Genomic DNA, 22,711 nt, shown 5'->3' with positions numbered 1-22,711 from the left:
GGCCGCCAGCCAATCACGGCTCGCGGACCGGCTGCAGCACCAATCAGAAGAAGATGAGGCTTTTTTTTAAATCTGGCGTGAGCCAATCACGGCTCGCAGACCGCCAGCCAATGAGAAGCTGCCAAGTGGCAGCTTCTCATTAGCTGGCGGTCCAGGAGCCGTGAATGACGCACAGCCGGCGCCAGGTTCAAAGTGCCGTCTCTCCCCCCCTCCGCCGCTGCCACAGCCGCCAGAGTGTGACTGAGCCGCGGGTTGTAACGCCCGATCCCACCCCCCCACCCCCCGCAGCCGCCGGAGTTAACTGTTAACTGACGCTGAGCAGCGGCCAGTAATGCCCATGCCCACTCCCCATCTCCCTGCCAGCGCAGCAGCTTAAATTCCACCCTACCCCTAAGCTTAGTGACCCGCGGCCTGTAATGCCCTCCCCACCTCCACCGGAGCACTATCTGCAAGTGAATGATGGTCCGAGGCCCTATCCTAACCGTGGCACACCCCTGGGCGTCTGGCAGGAGAGTCAACTCGCCCTCCACATGAAGACCTCCAGGTAACTGCTGCCACAATTCACAGCTCTGGGTGCCCAGTCTTTCTGCTGCTGATATTCTCTCTCTCTCTCTCTCCATGTTTCTCTCTCTCTCTCTCTGTCACTCTATTTTGCTATGTCTCCCCCTCATCTCCCTCTTTTGCCATGTCTCTCTCTCTCTTGCAATGTCTCTCTCTCCATGTCTCTCTCACCCTCTCTTGCCATGTCACTCTTTTTGTCTTTTTTTGCACTTTCAAGACTCTGAGAGAGAGAGAGAGAGAGAGAGAGAGAGAGTGTGTGTGTGTGTGTGTGTGCGCGCGCTGGAAGGGGCTCTACCTGTCGTACTGTGTAAAAGGGGAAGCTGTCTGCCGTACTGTGTAAAAGGGGGCTTCGCCTCCCGTACTGTGTAAAAGGGGGACTCTGCTATTGTGTGTGTAAAGGGCATTAGTATGTGGGGCGGACAATGTGAATAAGATTGTGCTACTGTGAAGCATTATTTTGAATTGGTGTTACTTTTGTGTGGCCACGCCCCTTCTGTGTGAGGCCACACCCCTTTCTGCGGCATTGCGGGTGAGGTGAGTTCCCCCACCTCTCCAGGACCACTTTAAGCCCTGCCGGGAACCCATTCACACTGCCACTGACCCGGTATTCAACCCGGGAATAACCCTTCTTATAACCCGGTTTGGCGACCCGGGAGTTCTGGAAGGCCCCTTTCACATTGCACAGTGACCCTTGTCGACCCGGCAATATGCGGTTATTTGTGAGATGTGAAAGGGGTTTCTGACACATTTCCAAGATTACGTCCTTTCTTACAGCAAATGCCAGCTAAACCCTTAGACATGTACTCATCCTTTCTTGCCTCCAATACTGTAACATTCTCCTCTCTGGTCTTCCCTTTACTCATCTTATGCCGTTTTAATCTATCATGAAAGCTCTGTCTCATTTTCCTAACTGTTCCAAGTAACTTTCCCCCCTCTGCAACCTGCTTCACTAACTCCTCATTCCCCTCAGAATCCAGTTAAAAATCCTGACCAACACTTACAAAGCCCTCAATAACTCTTCCACCGCCTACATTTCCAGTCTAATTTCTGTCAACACTCCTTCCACTCCCTCCCGTTCCCTCCACTCTTTTTCTAATTGCCACCTTCAAGTCACCATGGATACCTCCTCTCAGGCCTCTAAGATTTTTCCCATTCCTCCTGCCTCCTCTAAAATTGGCTTCCTCACCAAGTCAGACTTTCTCCCAATCAGCGTCAAAAATTCACTTAAAACTCACCTTCTCATTAAAGCATACCATCACTCCTAAATCTCCTCTCTTCTCTCCTGCCTGACCTTCACTTCTCCCCAGTTCACCATCCGTCTGTTCACCACTCCTCTCAGCTTGTAAGTCTCCATGGGCAGGACCTCCTTGCCTATGGCCCTTCCCAGCGCCAGCCTTGCTTCCAGTGCTCCTTGTCCTTATAACCTAGTCCCTTTCAGCTACTCTGACTCTGTGTGATTGCCCTTCACCGGGTCCCATTGAGTGCTAAAGCGACTTCTCCTCCCAGTGTCTCCCCGTCACTTGCTTGTTAAGGTACAGCGAGTAACACAGCTTTCAACTTTAGTCTGCGTCCTACCTAGTTTGTCAGTTTATTGCTCTGTGCTGTTCCATGGATATGTTTCCTCGCTGTTACTGCACCATTGTTATGTTTATTGTAATTGTGGAAACTTTGTGGTGCCTTCAAAATGAAGAATGATAAATATTCAAATTTAATATAAAATCAGTTATCCGTGATGTGTGCTCGAAATATACACATCACAGATAATTATGAGAGAGTAACATCGCTCACTGTACTGCGCACTTCTTTCATTGGAAATATTTTAATAGATATTTGCATTACTTCATCTTCCAATAATGATATATACAACAATAAAGACCAATATATTTATGGTCTCTTTTCTAGGAATCACATATCACCACAGAGGAGTTTACAAAGAAGGTACGTGTTACATGGCTTAAACATGTCATTCATAAAATCACCTCCAGTGAAAAATATGTTAATGCTGATAAACCTTTGCTGTAACTGTTTATATAAATAGGATACCTACTTTCAGACATCCCTTTCTATTAAACTCTTCTAAACTCTTGGTTCCCATCATTACCTTCATGCAGCCACCCCAAAAATGTACTGGATCTGCCCATGTTTTTGCTGCAACGCACCTGCAATGCCGCGTTGCCACCACTGACTACCCCGTGGTCAATTAAGCTGAGGCGTTCGCATCACAGTGGGTGCGAACTAGCCCAAAAATCGGCATAATGTGATCGCATTGCATTAGCGCATGATGCTGAATAAGGCTCAGAGTTGTACACCAGGAGTACAAAAAAAAATGTCACCTGCAATTGCACCTGTTAGGACTCATCAGTGAAGAATGTTATTTTATGCTCAACCTGGGAAAGGATTTACAGACAACCAAGCTGAAACAGTAAGATCATTTAGGAAGATTTTTAAGATTCTCTCTAGGGATAGTATGCAAATATATTATTCCAGTACAGTATAATAGACTTAAACCAGTTGATGTGTAGTGCAGATAAAACGTAAGGTATAAAGAAAGTAGCGTTCTTTGTTTGAGGTTTTCACCCTAATCTTGGATTACACATACAGTATGGAGGGAATACATATGTAATACCAGCAGACGGGATGCCAGCTGTCCATATACCGACAGTGCCACAGGTTAAATTCCCACTCGGATGGTCACGGATTTAACCAGTTTGTAGTAACAACAGTTTCTGTCCGTGCTCCAGTGTATGGGAGCAAATGGTCGATGTCATTTGCTCTCATCCTTTACCAGATTTTCATTTCAACCAGCCAGATCTGAGTGTCTCCCCTCATGGCACGGGCCGTCGATATAGTGCATACACACTGTGCGATATCGCTTGCGAAATCGTACAGTGACGTCATGCTGTGGCCAGGCCGTGCATGCAGGTTTGGACTATAGTCCAACTTGAGCTGAATGCACAGGTAACACAAGAGTACTATAATGATGCGCGGAACTGCACATCATTCATCATTTGCAGCAAACACAATCAGGAGTGTAAAAATTAGCAATATTGTTTACAATATCGCCTAGTGTGTATGCACCTTAAGTGTTTTATCATAGCTTTATGTTTTAAAAAAACATACAGCTGCTTAATAAACAAGTATCTACAATAAAAATAATCGATATAGCTTATTTAGGCAAGTGATATAGAATACAGAATGCCTACTTACTGCAAATATGTGCAAAATAAATAAAAGTGGGTACACAAGGGACAATGTACATATGATGCAACATCGTCAGCGATGGGACCCGGTGGCAGGGCCAGCATCGGCAAGTGCATACATACTTGCCGTTCCTGGCAGTGCCGATCGGTGGCAGGGGGGGGGAGTGGGGCCATGCTGCTTTCGGCAGCATGCCATCGCTGGCAAGGTCCCCAGATCTACAACCCCAGATGTACAAAAGGTCTGAGGCTGTCGCTAGCAACCCGCTGGATAGCGCACCAGCATCATGATAGTGCTTACACATGGCACTTTTTAAGCGATTTGTCATTCCGATCGGGTGAAAAGAGCCGTTTGTACGCACCTTAAGACTTATACTAATGAAAGCAAATATCTATTATGTATTATAACACATTTGCACCACATTAGTATATCCACCAAATATCAGTCTTTTTATAAACGTGCTATGAAATTAAACTACAGTACACTTGTACAATCACCAAAACGTAACCAGTGATCTATTTTGTCTTTTTTATACACCTGTTTGTCATCTTGTGCTTGAAAATATTGTCTTTACATATGTTCACTTTAGGTTATTAGCATTTTGTGCCATTTGACTATACTATAGGAATTTGAGGAATCATTTAATTTCCAAGTATTTCAGTAATGCGTTTTATTTTTTTTATTTTTTTTACATTGATCCATGATACTAGATGCTGTCATTTTAGAATTGTCAGTGTCCCTGGACTTACTTTTATATCAGTGATGTTATGTTTATATTAATTATATGTTTGTTATTATTTAATTGTGCTCAAAATAGTTTTTCTTAGTGAATATATTTTTGGTATATACTTATAGGGGATCATTTATAGAGTAAAGAAGGTATGCACCTTTAGTACGACTTTTGCCCGGCATACCAGTGTATTAATGTACAGCACATGTGATGGAGGTATAGTATACATAAGCATTAGGCATATGTGTTAGTAGTGACATTACCCTATATATGAACATCCTAGTAATATATAATAATTTGTTTTAACACATTATTATATTGTGTACAAATAGAGTAATAATGTCAGATCAGATAAACAGGAGAATAATGTTTATTGACAAAAGTGAAAGTCACCTTTATTATATACAGTGTAGTTCACAGAAATGTAAAAATGCAATACCTCCATATTCATTGCTTATCTCTTTAAAAATGAACAGCGAATGGTCTTTCCTGTAGCAGTCGGTATGGAAATGACAAGAAAATAATGCAAATAGAGAGCTGCTAATTAAATACTATTGTTTAATGTAATTTAGATGCAATACTAATGAATGAAGTAGTATCAGCTGGATGTCAATCCACAAACAGCCAATAAGAAGTGGCTGCTGCATATAGCGCTGCTGCTGCTGCTGCTGCTGCTGCTGCTGGTAATAATAATAATCCTTGCTTTTCATGTACCAGCCGCCGAGCCTTCCTGAGAGGTGCCCCTGCTACCACCTCTAATTCAGCTATAATTATGTGAATTTACTATTACTTCATTCATCCTACCCTTACATGCCCATTCCCTCCTTCATACCAGTCGGAGATTTACAAATAACTAAACAGTGACATTATATATATGTATATGTTCCCCACCTTCATGCAGGTCCTACACTATCACAGAGTCTTAAAACCTGGCAACTGTTTCACACATAATATAACTGCAAATATGCCTACTTGGTTTAATCTGATAGAGTAGGACCTGCAAGAAGGTGGGGTACCTTGGTGATCGATTTGCAGGCTTCTGTGCATTGGCCGATTCACTGACTAAACCCCCATCATTCATTTATTGATGTGTTGAGGATAAGTGAGCTTGCTATGGTGAGTGCTGGGTTTTCTGTTTGTATATATGTATATATATATATATATATATATATATAGAGAGAGAGAGAGAGAGAGAGAGATACATTTTTACGGTACGCATATGCAGTACAGAAGTGCATATCTTCAAAGAAAAAAAGGACATACATCCAACTAAACGAGCCCCATAGAACACACAATCGAGAAGAGAGAGCAGAAACTACTTTTAATGAAATAGTATTAAAAAAAAGATCATGTAGAAGTTAGCTAAATTGTATTATTTATGATGAATAACAGATATTGTATTCTATTTTACAGGACAGTTCTGGAACAATGGGAAGACCCTTTTTCCTTTTTAGGGTAATGCAAGGCTCTTAAATGTCATCAATCATCAGAATTTTGCATAACCAAGGACCCTTCACTATAACCATCAAATGTAATCTGTCTATGATCTAAAGTGTCCTGTAATTCCCACCTCTAGTTGTAGAGTTTATTTCTTTGGAGATTAAAAATTATAAGTACAAAGACAAAAAATAGTAGGGTATATATTTATTTTAAGGCAGGGAACCTATTGTGATTTCATTTGTGTTTAAAAACTCCAGTGTAACATGTCAAGCATAACTGCATTTCACATGTGTAATAGCACATACTAGTGTCATTACCTGCATTCAGGAGGTCATTGGATGCCACATTAATATGCCGAATGGAACAACAAGTGTGCAGAAAACTAAACTGCAGCACATCCTAGTGCAAGTGGTTATGCTGACACTAGGGAAAATGGTCGGATGCATTTACATACTTTGTACTGATGGCAATTTATGGTTGGGTATGGGCAGTCAGGATACCCTAAACACCCCCCATCCTCGCAGCCTGACCCTAACCCTCCCGCCGTAGCTTACCCCTAACCCTCCCCCCACAGCCTAACCGAACCCTCCCCCTGCAGTCCAACCCTACCTGGCATACGTAGGTTCCGGATTCTGGCTATCGGGATTCCGGCGTCGAAATTCTGGCAGCTGGCAGGATTCTAGCTCCGGTATTCTGACAGCTGGGATCCCGTATGTCGGGATGCCAACAACATCCCGCCAAAAGTGCCACTAGACACATGTAATCCAACACCATTGGTCACAAGGGCTAACACAGGTTCCTAATGCCAATTTCTCCATTTTTAACAATGTCATTTGCAGTATCAAAATAAACATACTCATTTTCTTGATATATGATATATATATTTCCTTGTCATGTCATACAGTAACTTCACATACTAATCACTAATGAAATTTCGTACTGTATATGTTTCTCCTATAGCCTAGAAATGGAAGAACGGTCTCCATAGATGAACACTAACACTTACAAAAAGGTACATGTGTATACAATGATATTATAGTACATGACATTCGCTGTACTGTATATTCTCTACATACTGTCATTGGTTCTTTGCAACGTCTATCCTCACACCCAGTACAGTAAAAATCTTAATTAGTTTACTGTTTGCATACAGTTCTATAAATACAATGGCATTCTTATTATTGTGGGACTTTGGGCCTGATTCAGAGATGGACATAGGGGGTAATTCAGAGTTGATCGCAGCAGCAAATTTGTTAGCAGTTGGGCAAAACCATGTGCACTGCAGGGGGGGGGCAGATATAACATTTGCAGAGAGAGTTAGATTTGTTTGGGTTATTTTGTTTCTGTGCAGGGTAAATATTGGCTGCTTTATTTTTACACTGCAATTTAGATTTCAGTTTGAACGCACCCCACCCAAATCTAACTCTCTCTGCACATGTTACCTCTGCCCCCCCTACAGTGCACGTGGTTTTGCCCAACCGCTAACAAATTTGCTGCTGCGATCAACTCTGAGTTACCCCCATAGTTCGTACAGCAGCGGTGTCTTTGGACGCAGCTGCTTTACAAAAATATGCAAAGGCCGTAAGAAACATCTTGTATTAATGGATGCTTCCTGTCGGCTACTGTGATCTGCTGCTGCATCTGAATATGCAGCATCGGATCACTCTGCATGAACATCAGCCATCTGTGTAACCCTCGGGTTACTCAGTATGGCTGGCACAGTATGGCATCAGAAGACACAGACCCTGGCCTTGGCCTCAGCATGCCTACAAAACAGTCTCCGTCACCGTCCCCTCCCCGCCCCTAAACGGTGACAGCATGTCTATCATTTTGCACATGCACAGTACTACAAACATGTACACAAACCATTGGGTCTGCGTACATCTCTGACTGAAGAGCCACAAAAGTCTACTGCTGGTTTACTTTTTTTTTTTAAAACATATTGTAAGCTGTGTCGGCTACTGTGATCTGCTGCTGCATCTGAATATGCAGCATCGGATCACTCTGCATGAACATCAGCCATCTGTGTAACCCTCAGGTTACTCAGTATGGCTGGCACAGTATGGCATCAGAAGACACAGACCCTGGCCTTGGCCTCAGCATGCCTACAAAACAGTCTCCGTCACCGTCCCCTCCCCGCCCCTAAACGGTGACAGCATGTCTATCATTTTGCACATGCACAGTACTACAAACATGTACACAAACCATCGGGTCTGCGTACATCTCTGACTGAAGAGCCACAAAAGTCTACTGCTGGTTTACTTTTTTTTTTTAAAACATATTGTAAGCTGTGTCGGCTACTGTGATCTGCTGCTGCATCTGAATATGCAGCATCGGATCACTCTGCATGAACATCAGCCATCTGTGTAACCCTCAGGTTACTCAGTATGGCTGGCACAGTATGGCATCAGAAGACACAGACCCTGGCCTTGGCCTCAGCATGCCTACAAAACAGTCTCCGTCACCGTCCCCTCCCCGCCCCTAAACGGTGACAGCATGTCTATCATTTTGCACATGCACAGTACTACAAACATGTACACAAACCATCGGGTCTGCGTACATCTCTGACTGAAGAGCCACAAAAGTCTACTGCTGGTTTACTTTTTTTTTTTTAAACATATTGTAAGCTGTGTAATAATGGCAGAACAGAATGTGTCTTTATTTAATGGACAGTATATATTCTCCTACATAATTTAATCCCAGAACACCTACCACTTCTCATATCTAAGGTTTATGGTAAACCGAGATTGACTAAAATTAATATCAGCTGGCACTGGCCATTTTCATGTCTATTTTTGAACAAACATAGACAGTAATATACTAAGCTCCCATGTTTGTCTTATTCGTGTTTTCCGATGTCGTAACCATTTGTAATCTAGACCTGTGTTTTACGGGAGAGCTTTTAAAGTTTGCCAAACATTAAGTGAGATCAGTGAGATCTGTGCAGGGCTTCTTTGTGTAAAGTGTATTAAAGAGTTAAAATTAAAGAAAAAATGTGTGTGGGTTCCCCGCTCCTAAGCATATCCATCCCTGGGCTTTTTGAGTCGGTCCTGGTTCTAAAAGTACCAGGGAAAAACAGTGTGAGGTCCCCCAGTATTTAAAGAACCAGCACTGGGCTCTTGTACCAGTCCTGGTTTCAAAAATCCAGAGCAAAAAAGGTGACCAAAACCAAGCTCCACTCTAGTCAAGGAGATAATGCCACAGCTGGGGAAGACATTTATACTGGTCCCTGTGGCCATAGCATTACAACCTCAACTAGTCTGCCCTGGCTGTGGTTCCCAGGGGGAGTGAGGACCCCCCCCCCAATAAAGGGGTCCCCCACCTTTCAGGCCCAAGGGGCCATGACTGAATCCCGGGGCTATCCCTGCCATTCCTGGGCTGTGCATGATGGGTTGATAGTCCGTCAATTGTGTATGCCGGTACTTGGCAAACCACAAGTACCAGAAAGGGCTCACTGGTACCTGTAGTTTTATTGTAAAAAAAATATTATAATAAAGACAAGACTCACACACCTTAGACAATACAGCTTTAATAAAATATTCTTGCACCCTAACACTCAGCTATATACTCACACATACTTGCCTACCATCCCACGGAGTATGATCAGTCCCCTTGTCCAGTAGTAATCCAGTGTAGATCGGTCCTCTTCTGTCCAAATAGTCATCCAGGGGTAAAAAACAAACCGTACAACCCAATCCAAGCGGACGTAAGACAATCCATATGTATACACATGGATGTCTCTTCCCGAATGTCAGGCCTCCATGTGACATCTGTCACATGGGGACCCGCCAGCCAATCAGGGAGTGCCACATACTAGCATTCTCCTGATTGGCTAAGCGCTCCTGAGCTATCAGTCAAGCAGAGCCCATGGGCTTCAATGAGGAAAAATCCCCATTGAAGTTTATGGGGGAAACCAGCGGTCTACCGTAGACTGCAAGGTTAATTGAGGTTGTGGTTGGCCTCAATTAACCTTGTGTTCTGTGGTAGACCACCGGTTCCCACCTGTAGACTTCAATAGCATAACTCAAATACATTTCAAAATGAGCTATTTAATCTAAATGGCTGGTAACATGTATAGTATTTTTGTGATGTTGCATAAAATGGGAGTCCTTTTCCAGTAAGTCTTTGGTGTTATCCTTGGACATGCATGTGCCAGGAGAGGATTTGCAGATTTTTTGGTATAATGTTAATAATAAAGACGTATGCTCTGATACTCTAGTGAAATGCACAGTCACTGTGATGTCCATGATGCAATGCAGACTCATATGATAACCAGTTATAATGTGTGCGATAATAAGATTTTACTTACCGATAAATCTATTTCTCGTAGTCCGTAGTGGATGCTGGGACTCCGTCAGGACCATGGGGATTAGCGGCTCCGCAGGAGACAGGGCACAAAAATAAAAGCTTTAGGACTAGGTGGTGTGCACTGGCTCCTCCCCCTATGACCCTCCTCCAAGCCTCAGTTAGGATACTGTGCCCGGACGAGCGTACACAATAAGGAAGGATTTTGAATCCCAGGTAAGACTCATACCAGCCACACCAATCACACCGTACAACCTGTGATCTGAACCCAGTTAACAGTATGACAAACGTAGGAGCCTCTGAACAGACGGCTCACAACAATAACAACCCGATTTTTTTGTAACAATAACTATGTACAAGTATTGCAGACAATCCGCACTTGGGATGGGCGCCCAGCATCCACTACGGACTACGAGAAATAGATTTATCGGTAAGTAAAATCTTATTTTCTCTGACGTCCTAGTGGATGCTGGGACTCCGTCAGGACCATGGGGATTATACCAAAGCTCCCAAACGGGCGGGAGAGTGCGGATGACTCTGCAGCACCGAATGAGAGAACTCCAGGTCCTCTTTTGCCAGGGTATCAAATTTGTAGAATTTTACAAACGTGTTCTCCCCCGACCACGTAGCTGCTCGGCAGAGTTGTAATGCCGAGACCCCTCGGGCAGCCGCCCAAGATGAGCCCACCTTCCTTGTGGAATGGGCCTTGATAGATTTAGGCTGTGGCAGGCCTGCCACAAAATGTGCAAGTTGAATTGTGCTACAAATCCAACGAGCAATCGTCTGCTTAGAAGCAGGAGCACCCAGCTTGTTGGGTGCATACAGTATAAACAGCGAGTCAGATTTTCTGACTCCAGCCGTCCTTGAAATATATATTTTCAATGCCCTGACAACGTCCAGCAACTTGGAATCCTCCAAATCGCTAGTAGCCGCAGGCACCACAATAGGCTGGTTCAGGTGAAACGCTGAAACCACCTTAGGCAGAAACTGAGGACGCGTCCGCAGTTCTGCCCTGTCCGAATGGAAAATCAGATATGGGCTTTTATACGATAAAGCCGCCAATTCTGACACTCTCCTGGCTGAAGCCAGGGCCAGTAGCATGGTTACTTTCCATGTAAGATATTTCAAATCCACCGATTTGAGTGGCTCAAACCAATGGGATTTGAGAAAATCCAAAACTACGTTAAGATCCCACGGAGCCACTGGGGGCACAACCGGGGGCTGTATATGTAGTACTCCTTTTACAAAAGTCTGGACTTCAGGAACTGAAGCCAATTCTTTCTGGAAGAAAATCGACAGGGCCAAAATTTGAACCTTAATGGACCCTAATTTGAGGCCCATAGACAATCCTGTTTGCAGGAAATGTAGGAATCGACCCAGTTGAAATTCCTCCGTCGGGGCCTTCCTGGCCTCACACCACGCAACATATTTTCTCCAAATGCGGTGATAATGTTGTGCAGTCACCTCCTTCCTGGCTTTTACCAGGGTAGGGATGACCTCTTCCGGAATGCCTTTTTCCCTTAGAATTCGGCATTCAACCGCCATGCCGTCAAACGCAGCCGCGGTAAGTCTTGGAATAGACACGGTCCCTGCTGAAGCAGGTCCCGTCTTAGAGGTAGAGGCCACGGATCTTCCGTGAGCATCTCCTGAAGTTCCGGGTACCAAGTTCTTCTTGGCCAATCCGGAGCCACGAGTATCGTTCTTACTCCCCTTTGCCGTATAATTCTCAGTACTTTTGGTATGAGAGGCAGAGGAGGAAACACATACACTGACTGGAACACCCACGGTGTTACCAGAGCGTCCACAGCTATTGCCTGAGGGTCTCTTGACCTGGCGCAATACCTGTCCAGTTTTTTGTTGAGGCGGGACGCCATCATATCCACCTTTGGTTTTTCCCAATGGTTCACAATCATGTGGAAGACTTCTGGATGAAGTCCCCACTCTCCCGGGTGTAGATCGTGTCTGCTGAGGAAGTCCGCTTCCCAGTTGTCCACTCCCGGAATGAACACTGCTGACAGTGCTATCACATGATCTTCCGCCCAGCGAAGAATCCTTGCAGCTTCTGCCATTGCCCTCCTGCTTCTTGTGCCGCCCTGTCTGTTTACGTGGGCGACTGCCGTGATGTTGTCCGACTGGATCAACACCGGCTGACCCTGAAGCAGGGGTTTTGCCAGACTTAGAGCATTGTAAATCGCTCTTAGCTCCAGTATATTTATGTGAAGAGACATCTCCAGGCTTGACCACACTCCCTGGAAGTTTCTTCCCTGTGTGACCGCTCCCCAGCCTCTCAGACTGGCATCCGTGGTCACCAGGACCTAGTCCTGTATGCCGAATCTGCGGCCCTCTAACAGATGAGCACTCTGCAACCACCACAGAAGAGACACCCTTGTCCGTGGAGACAAAGTTATCCGCTGATGCATCTGCAGATGCGATCCGGACCATTTGTCCAGCAGATCCCACTGAAAAGTTTGTGCGTGGAATCTGCCGAATGGAATCGCTTCGTAAGAAGCCACCATTTTTCCCAGGACTCTTGTGCATTGATGCACAGACACTTTTCCTGGTTTTAGGAGGTTCCTGACAAGTTCGGATAACTCCCTGGCTTTCTCCTCTGGAAGAAACACCTTTTTCTGAACCGTGTCCAGAATCATTCCCAGGAACAGCAGACGTGTCGTCGGGGTCAATTGAGATTTTGGAAAATTCAGAATCCACCCGTGCTGTTGCAGCACTACTTGGGTTAGTGCTACTACGTCCTCCAGCTGTTCTCTGGACCTTGCCCTTATCAGGAGATCGTCCAAGTAAGGGATAATTAATACGCCTTTTCTTCGCAGAAGAAACATCATTTCGGCCATTACCTTGGTAAAGACCCGAGGTGCCGTGGACAATCCAAACGGCAGCGTCTGAAACTGATAATGACAGTTTTGCACCACGAACCTGAGGTACCCTTGATGTGAAGGGCAAATTGGGACATGCAGGTAAGCATCCTTGATGTCCAGGGACACCATAAAGTCCCCTTCTTCCAGATTCGCTATCACTGCTCTGAGTGACTCCATCTTGAACTTGAATTTTTGTATGTACAGGTTCAAAGATTTCAGATTTAGAATAGGTCTTACCGAGCCGTCCGGCTTCGGTACCACAAATAGTGTGGAATAATACCCCTTTCCCTGTTGTAAGAGGGGTACCTTGACTATCACCTGCTGAGAATACAGCTTGTGAATGGCTTCCAATACCGTCGCCCTGTCTGAGGGAGACGTTGGCAGAGCAGACTTTAGGAACCGGCGAGGGGGAGACTTCTCGAATTCCAACCTGTAACCCTGAGATACTACCTGCAGGATCCAGGGGTCCACCTGTGAGTGAGCCCACTGTGCGCTGAAATTCTTGAGTCGACCCCCCACCGCCCCTGAGTCCGCTTGTAAAGCACCAACGTCATGCTGAGGGCTTTGCAGAAGCCGGGGAGGGCTTCTGCTCCTGGGAGGGAGCTGCTTGGTGCACTCTCTTACCCTTTCCTTTGCCTCGGGGCAGATATGACTCTCCTTTTGCCCGCTTGTTCTTATAGGAACGAAAGGACTGTGGCTGAAAAGACGGTGTCTTTTTCTGTTGGGAGGGGACCTGAGGTAAAAAGGTGGATTTCCCGGCTGTTGCCGTGGCCACCAAATCCGATAGACCGACCCCAAATAATTCCTCCCCTTTATACGGCAATACTTCCATATGCCGTTTGGAATCCGCATCACCTGACCACTGTCGCGTCCATAAACTTCTTCTGGCAGATATGGACATCGCACTTACTCTCGATGCCAGAGTGCAAATATCCCTCTGAGCATCTCGCATATAAAGAAAAGCATCCTTTAATTGCTCTATAGTCAATAAAATACTGTCCCTATCCAGGGTATCAATATTTTCAGTCAGGGAATCCGACCAAACCACCCCAGCACTGCACATCCATGCTGAGGCGATGGCTGGTCGCAGTATAACACCAGTATGAGTGTATATACTTTTCAGGGTAGTTTCCAGCCTCCTATCAGCTGGATCCTTGAGGGTGGCCGTTTCAGGAGACGGTAACGCCACTTGTTTTGATAAGCGTGTGAGTGCCTTATCCACCCTAGGGGGTGTTTCCCAGCGCGCCCTAACCTATGGCGGGAAAGGATATAATGCCAATAACTTCTTTGAAATTAGCAGTTTTCTATCGGGGTTAACCCACGCTTCATCACACACTTCATTCAATTCCTCTGATTCAGGAAAACTACAGGTAGTTTTTTCAGACCCCACATAATACCCCTTTTTGTGGTACTTGCAGTATCAGAGATATGCAAAGCCTCCTTCATTGCCGTGATCATATAACGTGTGGCCCTACTGGAAAATACGTTTGTTTCTTCACCGTCGACACTAGATTCGGTGTCCGTGTCTGGGTCTGTGTCGACCGACTGAGGTAAAGGGCGTTTTACAGCCCCTGACGGTGTCTGAGACGCCTGGACAGGTACTAACTGGTTTGCCGGCCGTCTCATGTCGTCAACTGATTTTTGTAACGTGCTGACATTATCACGTAATTCCATAAACAAAGCCATCCATTCCGGTGTCGACTCCCTAGGGGGTGACATCACCATTACCGGCAATTGCTCCGCCTCCACACCAACATCGTCCTCATACATGTCGACACATACGTACCGACACACAGCAGACACACAGGGAATGCTCTTATCGAAGACAGGACCCCACTAGCCCTTTGGGGAGACAGAGGGAGAGTTTGCCAGCACACACCCAAGCGCTATAAATATATAGGAACAACCCTACAGAAGTGTTGTTTCCTTTATAGCAGCTTAATATATCAATATCGCCAAAAAAGTGCCCCCCTTCTCTGTTTTTTTACCCTGTTTCTGTAGTGCAGTGCAGGGGAGAGTCCTGGGAGCCTTCCTCGCAGCGGAGCTGTGCAGGAAAATGGCGCTGTGTGCTGAGGAGATAGGCCCCGCCCCCTATTTCGGCGGGCTCTTCTCCCGGTGTTTGTGAGACCTGGCAGGGGTTAAATACATCCATATAGCCCCAGGGGCTATATGTGATGTATTTTTAGCCAGAACAAGGTATTATCATTGCTGCCCAGGGCGCCCCCCCCCAGCTCCCTGCACCCTCAGTGACCGCTGGTGTGAAGTGTGCTGACAACAATGGCGCAACGCTGCAGTGCTGTGCGCTACCTCATGAAGACTGAAAAGTCTTCTGCCGCCGGTTTCTGGACCTCTTCACTTTTCGGCATCTGCAAGGGGGTCGGCGGCGCGGCTCCGGGACCGGACTCCATGGCTGGGCCTGTGTTCGATCCCTCTGGAGCTAATGGTGTCCAGTAGCCTAAGAAGCCAATCCATCCTGCACGCAGGTGAGTTCACTTCTTCTCCCCTAAGTCCCTCGTTGCAGTGAGCCTGTTGCCAGCAGGACTCACTGAAAATAAAAAACCTAATAACTTTTTCTAAGCAGCTCTTTAGGAGAGCCACCTAGATTGCACCCTGCTCGGACGGGCACAAAAACCTAACTGGGGCTTGGAGGAGGGTCATAGGGGGAGGAGCCAGTGCACACCACCTAGTCCTAAAGCTTTTATTTTTGTGCCCTGTCTCCTGCGGAGCCGCTAATCCCCATGGTCCTGACGGAGTCCCAGCATCCACTAGGACGTCAGAGAAAACTAAATATGCATCATCATTAACCTTTCTCCATCCTTCTGATGTGAAATCAGTGCACACTGATGAAGGGGAAAATGTAGAATATTCAAGCATGGGCATTTGGAAAAGTTTTTTTTAATCAAGAAAATCGAATATAAAGCACTACTAATATGATACACGCCATCTCACCAGGTTTCCCTCTTGTCCACTTTTATCATTTCAAATAGATTGGACTATGCAAATTTCAATGATGCAAATTTCAGTAATTATTTTAATACATAATTTTATTATGATGATGTTATTCATATATTACAAAAACATTGAACATAGAAGTGGCATATATTTAATTGTTTCTGTGATTCTTCCTCATATTAAACAACTAGCTGTTCTACCCGTTCTTCGCACGGGAGTTTCTGATTTTCCCGGTTATAGGTATAACTGAGTGTTAAAAATTTGGTAAATCTATAGAGATCTATAATGTAAGTAAATATTCATCCATGGTTCTTGGCGTTGCCCGATGAGCATCCGTAGCAGATACGGTAAAAAGTGACAGGAACATTTTTGTAGTTTTTTTACATTCTACACACTGGAGGTGCAATCCAAATTTTGATCCGATTGTCCGTTTGGGCGTTATCGTTCATGCAACGCAAGCCACGCATCGGTAATTATGTCATTATGTCAACCCCCTTTTTATCCCCTTTGGAGAGGTTTATTAAAATTTAAATAATGTAGTTTTCCTATATCCCACCTGAAGAGTACCTACTGTATGTTAAATTTCAGCTTCCTAACATAAGAGAATCAGGCAGTCAGTGAGTCAGTGAGTGAGGGCTTTTGCATTTACATAAATAAAGGTTTTAAATCATAAACTGTTAAAGAAAAAATTGCATGGGAGACTTGTTGAATTGTTTAAATATATTGCATTTCATTGTAAAATGGTTTTAACACTTGAAACTATTGTTTCTAGATTTTCTAAAGCAAACTGTAATTTGTATGAGATTTTAACGTACAGTAGTAACAAACCTGTAATGAACAAGTGAATTGTGCAAACGCAAAAGGCATAACTGTACTTTGGTTTGACAAGCAGAAAATATCTCTGTAAAGTAATTTACTTTTGGAAACCTGTAAAACATTATTTCCCTTACAGAATTCACTGAAGATGTTCTACGTGTGACCCAAGCTCCTCATTGCCATATGAAAATTATATTATGGATACGTGTATTCAATACCATATTCTGTATTACCTCCAACTAGAATTATATTTATTAATATTTTAGATGGTAGAAAATTAAATAATCCCTAACAGTTCATGTTTTACAGATCTCCTAGTTGGTGCACATGTGTATTCATTACTGGCTGATACATTTTAAAAGATGTACAGATGGTGCTAATTATTTACTTGTGATACTAAGGAGATCTGTAAAACATGCACTTCTCAGCATTCCAGGAGTTGGAAAAATTGGCTTAGAGTGTAGCTTTATATTAATTCTTCATAAGAAATTGCACTTTAGTAATCATCATAGTAGTATTACTTTGTTTATTGTTTTTCCAAGTACACTTCCTACACAAATAAGACCCCTTATTTGTGTAAAAACAAAAATAACAAAATGCAAGAGTACAATGCATGTGAAAATGTATACAAACACTATGTATTAGAACATGCATCCAATAATAGATTGATATGCAGTTTATGGAGGGTATTCAATTACCTGTGATAGTGCCACGGTCGTTTTTATTATTCATCCCTATACAATTACCTTGTGTGAATTTTTTTTGCGTAAATACATAGGTCCCGCGAAAAGCCTCTGACCCATGTATTTTCACAGTACTTATCACGTGTAAAATGGGCATTTAGTGCGGATTATGCTTTGCAGGCATCGGGGGATAAGTGCTTGTTTATCGGGGCTAATTGGATATCCCCTAGCGATATAATTGCCCACGGTAATTGACTGTGGGTAATTGAATACTCCCTATATGCAAATGTAACAAATAAACACTCACCAAATCCTCATTTATCAATTTATTCAATCTAAAATGAAATCTTTTTTTCTTTCATTGCTCCGTCGAAAATAGTTGAGAAAATAAAATTATGAGTTTGAACACTAGGACAACCTGACGTTATCTGATCAAAACAGAAACACACTTTTGCTGTTCACAAATGAAAATCAGGTTACCAAAGTAGCAGTTCATTATTTGCTGGTGGTGAGCAAGAGACCCAAGACTTCCTGTTTTCATCTCTCATCAAAAGAGGGTAACATGAATCCCTATTGATGTAAAAAATAGATTAATACCCACAATATTACCAAACAAAGTGTTCAGAAGAGTATATAGCTGGACAGAAGATCCCAGGGAAGTAACATAGTGTAACACACTGAAAACCCTTTTGAAATGAAAGCCCATTAAAATGAATGACAGTAAAATAATGAATGAGTAAACAACATCCAAAGAGTTGGTACAACATTTTAGCTGCTTGTGGATATACAGTATACAATGTTCTTTCATAGAGATATAATAACTTTTTCAAGTGCAACAACATGCTTTGATGTGGATTAAAAGATTGACAGTGTATATATAGATAGTCAATAGGTCGACACCAGATGGTCGACAGTCAATAGATTGACAGGGTGAAAGGGTCCACATACAAATGGCCTACACAAAAAAAGTTTACACGTTTTTTATTTTAACCCTAAACCTAACCCTCTCTCTCAACCTTAGAAAAATAGAAACATAGAATTTGACGGCAGATAAGAACCACTTGGCCCATCTAGTCTGCCTCTTTATTACCATATTTTTACCTCAAACCTTATTTGATCCTTGTTTCTTTGTAAGGATATTCTTATGTCTATTCTATGCATGTTTAAATTGCTCTACTGTCTTAGCCTCTACCACCTCTGATGGTATGCTATTCCACTTGTCCACTACTCTTTCTGTGAAGAAATTTTTCCTCAAATTTACCCTGAACCTCCTCCCCTCCAGTCTCAGTGCATGTCCTTGTGTCCTATTGCTTCTCTTTATTTGAAGAATGTTGCCTCATGGACTTTGTTAAAACCATTGATATATTTGAAAGTTTCTAACATGTCCCCCCTTTCCCTTCTCTGCTCCAAACTATACATATTGAGATTTTTTAGTCTTTCCGGGTATGTTTTATGATGTAGGCCATGCACCATTTTAGTTGCCCTTCTTTGTACAGTCTCTAATGTATTAATATCCTTCTGAAGATATGGCCTCCAGAATTAAACACAGTATTCTAGATGAGGCCGTACCAATGCCCTATACAGTGGCTTTATTACTTCTTTCTTTCTGCTGCTGATTCCTCTCCCTATGCAACCAAACATCTGACATGTCTTCCTCATTGCTTTGTTACATTGCTTACCTGTCTTTAAGTCACCTGAAATAGTGACACCTAGATCCCTTTCCTCCTCAGTAGTTTCCAGTATGGTACCATTTATACTATATTTAGCATTTGGATTATTGAGACCCAGGTCATGATTTTGCATTCTTTTGGCATTAAATTGTAATTGCCACGCTCTTGACCATTCCTGTAATCTACCTAGATCCTCAATCATTTGTTTTACCCCTCCTGGTGCGTCTACCCTGTTGCATACCTTTGTGTCATCTGCAAAAAGGCATATTTGCCCTTTAATGCCATTTGCAATGTCACCAATATAGATATTAAAAAGCACTGGTCCAAATATAGATCCCTGGGGTATTCCACTGGCAACATTTCTCTCCTGTGAATGCACTCCAATTACAACAACTCTCTGTTCTATCCTGCAACCAAGATCTTATCCATTCAACCATCTTAGTATCCAATCCCAAGATTTCGAGTTTATTTAGCAGTCTGCGATATGGGAGTCAAAAGACTTATTAAAGTCTAGATAAGCTATATCTACTCCTCCACTTTTATCTATTACTTTAGTCACACAGTCAAAAAAAGTCAATAAGGTTTGTTTGACATGATCTCCCTCCTGTGAATCCATGGGATCTTGTAAGCGGCTGGATTTGAGATTATCTGCCACTCTTTCGTTAAATAGTGTTTCCATCAATTTCCCTACTACTGATGTAAGGCTTACTGGTCTGTAGTTGCTTGCCTCTTCTTTGCATTAACTTTTGTGCAATGGGACTACATTTGCTCTTCTCCAGTCCTCTGGAATTACTCATGCAGCTAGTGACGTGTTAAATAATTATGTTAGTGGTGCTGCCAGCACCTCTTTAAACTCTTTCAGTATCCTTGGATGTATCCCATCTGTTCCCATTGATTTATACACTTTCAGCATTCAGAGTTCTGTTAGGACCTTCTCTTCTGTAAATGAGCGTCTCCATGCCCTAATCAAGGGCATGGAGACGCTGGAATACGAGGAAAGGCTTGCAAGGCTAGGCATGTTTACATTGGAAAAGAGGAGACTAAGAGGGGACATGATCAACATCTACAAATATATAATGGGTCAATACACAGAGCTCGGGAGGGACCTGTTTTCTATAAGATCAGCACAGATGACACGTGGTCACTCGCTTAGGTTAGAGGAGAGGAGTTTCCGCACATTGAGGCAAAAAGGTTTTTTAACAGTAAGGACAATATGTGTTTGGAATTCCCTGCCTGAGAGAGTAGTAACAGCGGACTCAGTCAACCCCTTGGGTTAGAATGGGTTAGATAAATTCCTATTAAAGATATTCAGGGTTATGGTGCATAGGCACGCATTATAGTTAATATAACTAGTCCTATCATAAAAATAACTAGTCCTATAATAAGACTGCATAGGAGACCACAAATAGGTTGAACTCGATGGACAATTGTCTTTTTTCAACCTTAGTTACTATGTTACTATGTAACTATGTATGTAAATGAACTTTCATTTTTCTGAATATCCCTGCAACTTAACTGTGGCCCCTTCTCCTCTCTATCAGTAGTAAATACTGAGCAAAAATTATTATTAAGATGATCTGAAGATGATTACATTGTCTCCCTGTCTTATTTTTCCACCTCTTGTTTTTCTCCTTTCACATATATACCTAAAACCAGTTTTGCCTCCTTTACCCACTGACTGGGCCTTTGCACATCTGATTACCTTCTTAGTCTCCTTCTGTCTAACAAGATATATCTCTTTGTCTTTATTATTTTGTGTCTGCTTATATTTCCTAAAAGCCATCTTTTTTTTTTGCTTTCACAATACTTGCTAATTCTTTTGCAAACCTTTTCCTTGTGTTTTTGATATAAAGGTCTGTTGCCTTTAATATTGCACTTTTTAATGTTTCCCACCTCTCCAGCACTCTATCCAAGTTCCTCCACTCTGCCAAAGAATCGCTTACACATTTTCCCATCCCTTCAAAATCTGCCTTCCTAAGATCTAACACCTTTGTTTTTGTATGGGATAAGTCAGTCTCTGTCTTTTTGCTAAACCAAACTACTTGATGATCAGTGGATCCCAGGTTTTCACCCACTTTTATGTCAGATATTCTGTCTCCATTTGTAAGTATTAAGTCTAATATTGTGTCTTTCTGAGTGGGCTCCCTCACCAATTGGTGGAGGGATGTTCCCTGCAAGGAATTCAAAATGTCCCTAATTCTAGTGGAACCAGCAACAGACACCTCCCAGTATACATCAGGAAGATTAAAGTCTCCCATGATTATTACCTCTAATTTTAATGCCATTTTAGTGATGTCCTGCAATAGGTTCTTGTCCAGTTCCTCATCCTGACCTGATGGCCTGTATATCACCCCAATACGAAGAATCGACTTCTACCCTGTTTCTATTGTCACCCAAAGGGCCTCCATTTTTTCATCAATACTTTGTATTAAGGTAGTATTTATGCTTCTTTTTTTTTTTACATACATTGCTACCCCTCCTTCGATTCTTCCCATTCTGTCCTTCCAAAATAAAGTATATCCCGGTATAGCTATGTCCCAGTAATGATTTTCATTGCACCATGACTCTGACTGCCACAATATCTAGATCATCCCTTGTCATTATTGCAATTAGTTATGGGATTTTATTTCCTAAGCTCCTAGCATTTGCACAAATAGCTTTTAGAGTTGTTTGTGCTTTTCCTGTTCCTAGCTATGTTCATCTCTCTGCTTATGTTTATTTGGTTTTGATCTGAATTATCTTCTGTTGCTGTGGATATGCTTCCTATTCCCCTTGCCTGCAGAAACAATACCTCTGGGTTGGGGGAGCAGATTGCTTTATTCCTATTCGGATCACTGCCCCCCTCTGCTAGTTTAAGCTTTTTTTTGTGTGTCGGCCATTTGACCCTGTTGAACTTTAGACAAAAAGTTGACCTATTGACTGTCAACCTATTGACTGTCTACCTTCCATCCGGATACCACTTTGAAGGTGCTGTAATACAGTAAGTACCATCAAAAAAAATGTGTCAGTACACAGCTACAGGCTTATGGGTATGGAAAGTGAATAGAATGGGGTGTTATTGTCACATGACGTTGCATGCACTTGTGTTAAAAATACTAGACAGGCACATTGATTTAACAGAGCAGTGTAATACCGCATTCAGATCGCAAATGCCGGATCCCACCCGGTAAAAGAAACGTGTACTTACCGGGTGGGATCCGGCATTTGCTCCCCTCTGCTGGCTTTCCGACCCGGCAATATACCGGGTCGGTTGCCATAGCAGCGGGGGGGTGCAGCAGCAGCAGGGGTGGGGGTGGAGGCGGCGCTGGGAGATGAGCTCATCTCCTGCGCCGCCTCTCCCTATGCTGTGAATGGGAACCATGTCGCATCGACGCGGCTCCCATTCACACTGCACCTGACCTGGTATTCAACCCGGGTATAATCCTTCTTTTATACCGGGTTGAATTACCGGGTCAGACGACCCGCTAATTCCGTCAGAGTGCT

The 22,711-nt window shown here is 43.4% G+C and overlaps 1 protein-coding gene across 1 annotated transcript in view; it reads left to right on the top strand.

Moving 5' to 3' along the window:
• The window catches only part of NMS (neuromedin S), a 98,349-nt gene extending 75,980 nt beyond the window's left edge, over window positions 1-22,369 (top strand). The window contains exons 7-10 of the mRNA XM_063953456.1: window positions 2,464-2,499; window positions 5,903-5,944; window positions 6,890-6,941; window positions 17,012-22,369. Of these exons, the coding sequence (XP_063809526.1) occupies window positions 2,464-2,499; window positions 5,903-5,944; window positions 6,890-6,928 (117 nt within the window). The 3' untranslated portion in view covers window positions 6,929-6,941; window positions 17,012-22,369. The remainder of the gene's footprint in view (window positions 1-2,463; window positions 2,500-5,902; window positions 5,945-6,889; window positions 6,942-17,011) is intronic.
• The last annotated feature ends 342 nt before the right edge of the window (window positions 22,370-22,711 follow it).

Source organism: Pseudophryne corroboree, chromosome 2 (genome assembly GCF_028390025.1).
Source record: "Pseudophryne corroboree isolate aPseCor3 chromosome 2, aPseCor3.hap2, whole genome shotgun sequence".
NCBI classification, from domain to species: Eukaryota; Metazoa; Chordata; class Amphibia; order Anura; family Myobatrachidae; genus Pseudophryne; species Pseudophryne corroboree.
This window is presented reverse-complemented; position numbering and strand designations above follow the sequence as displayed.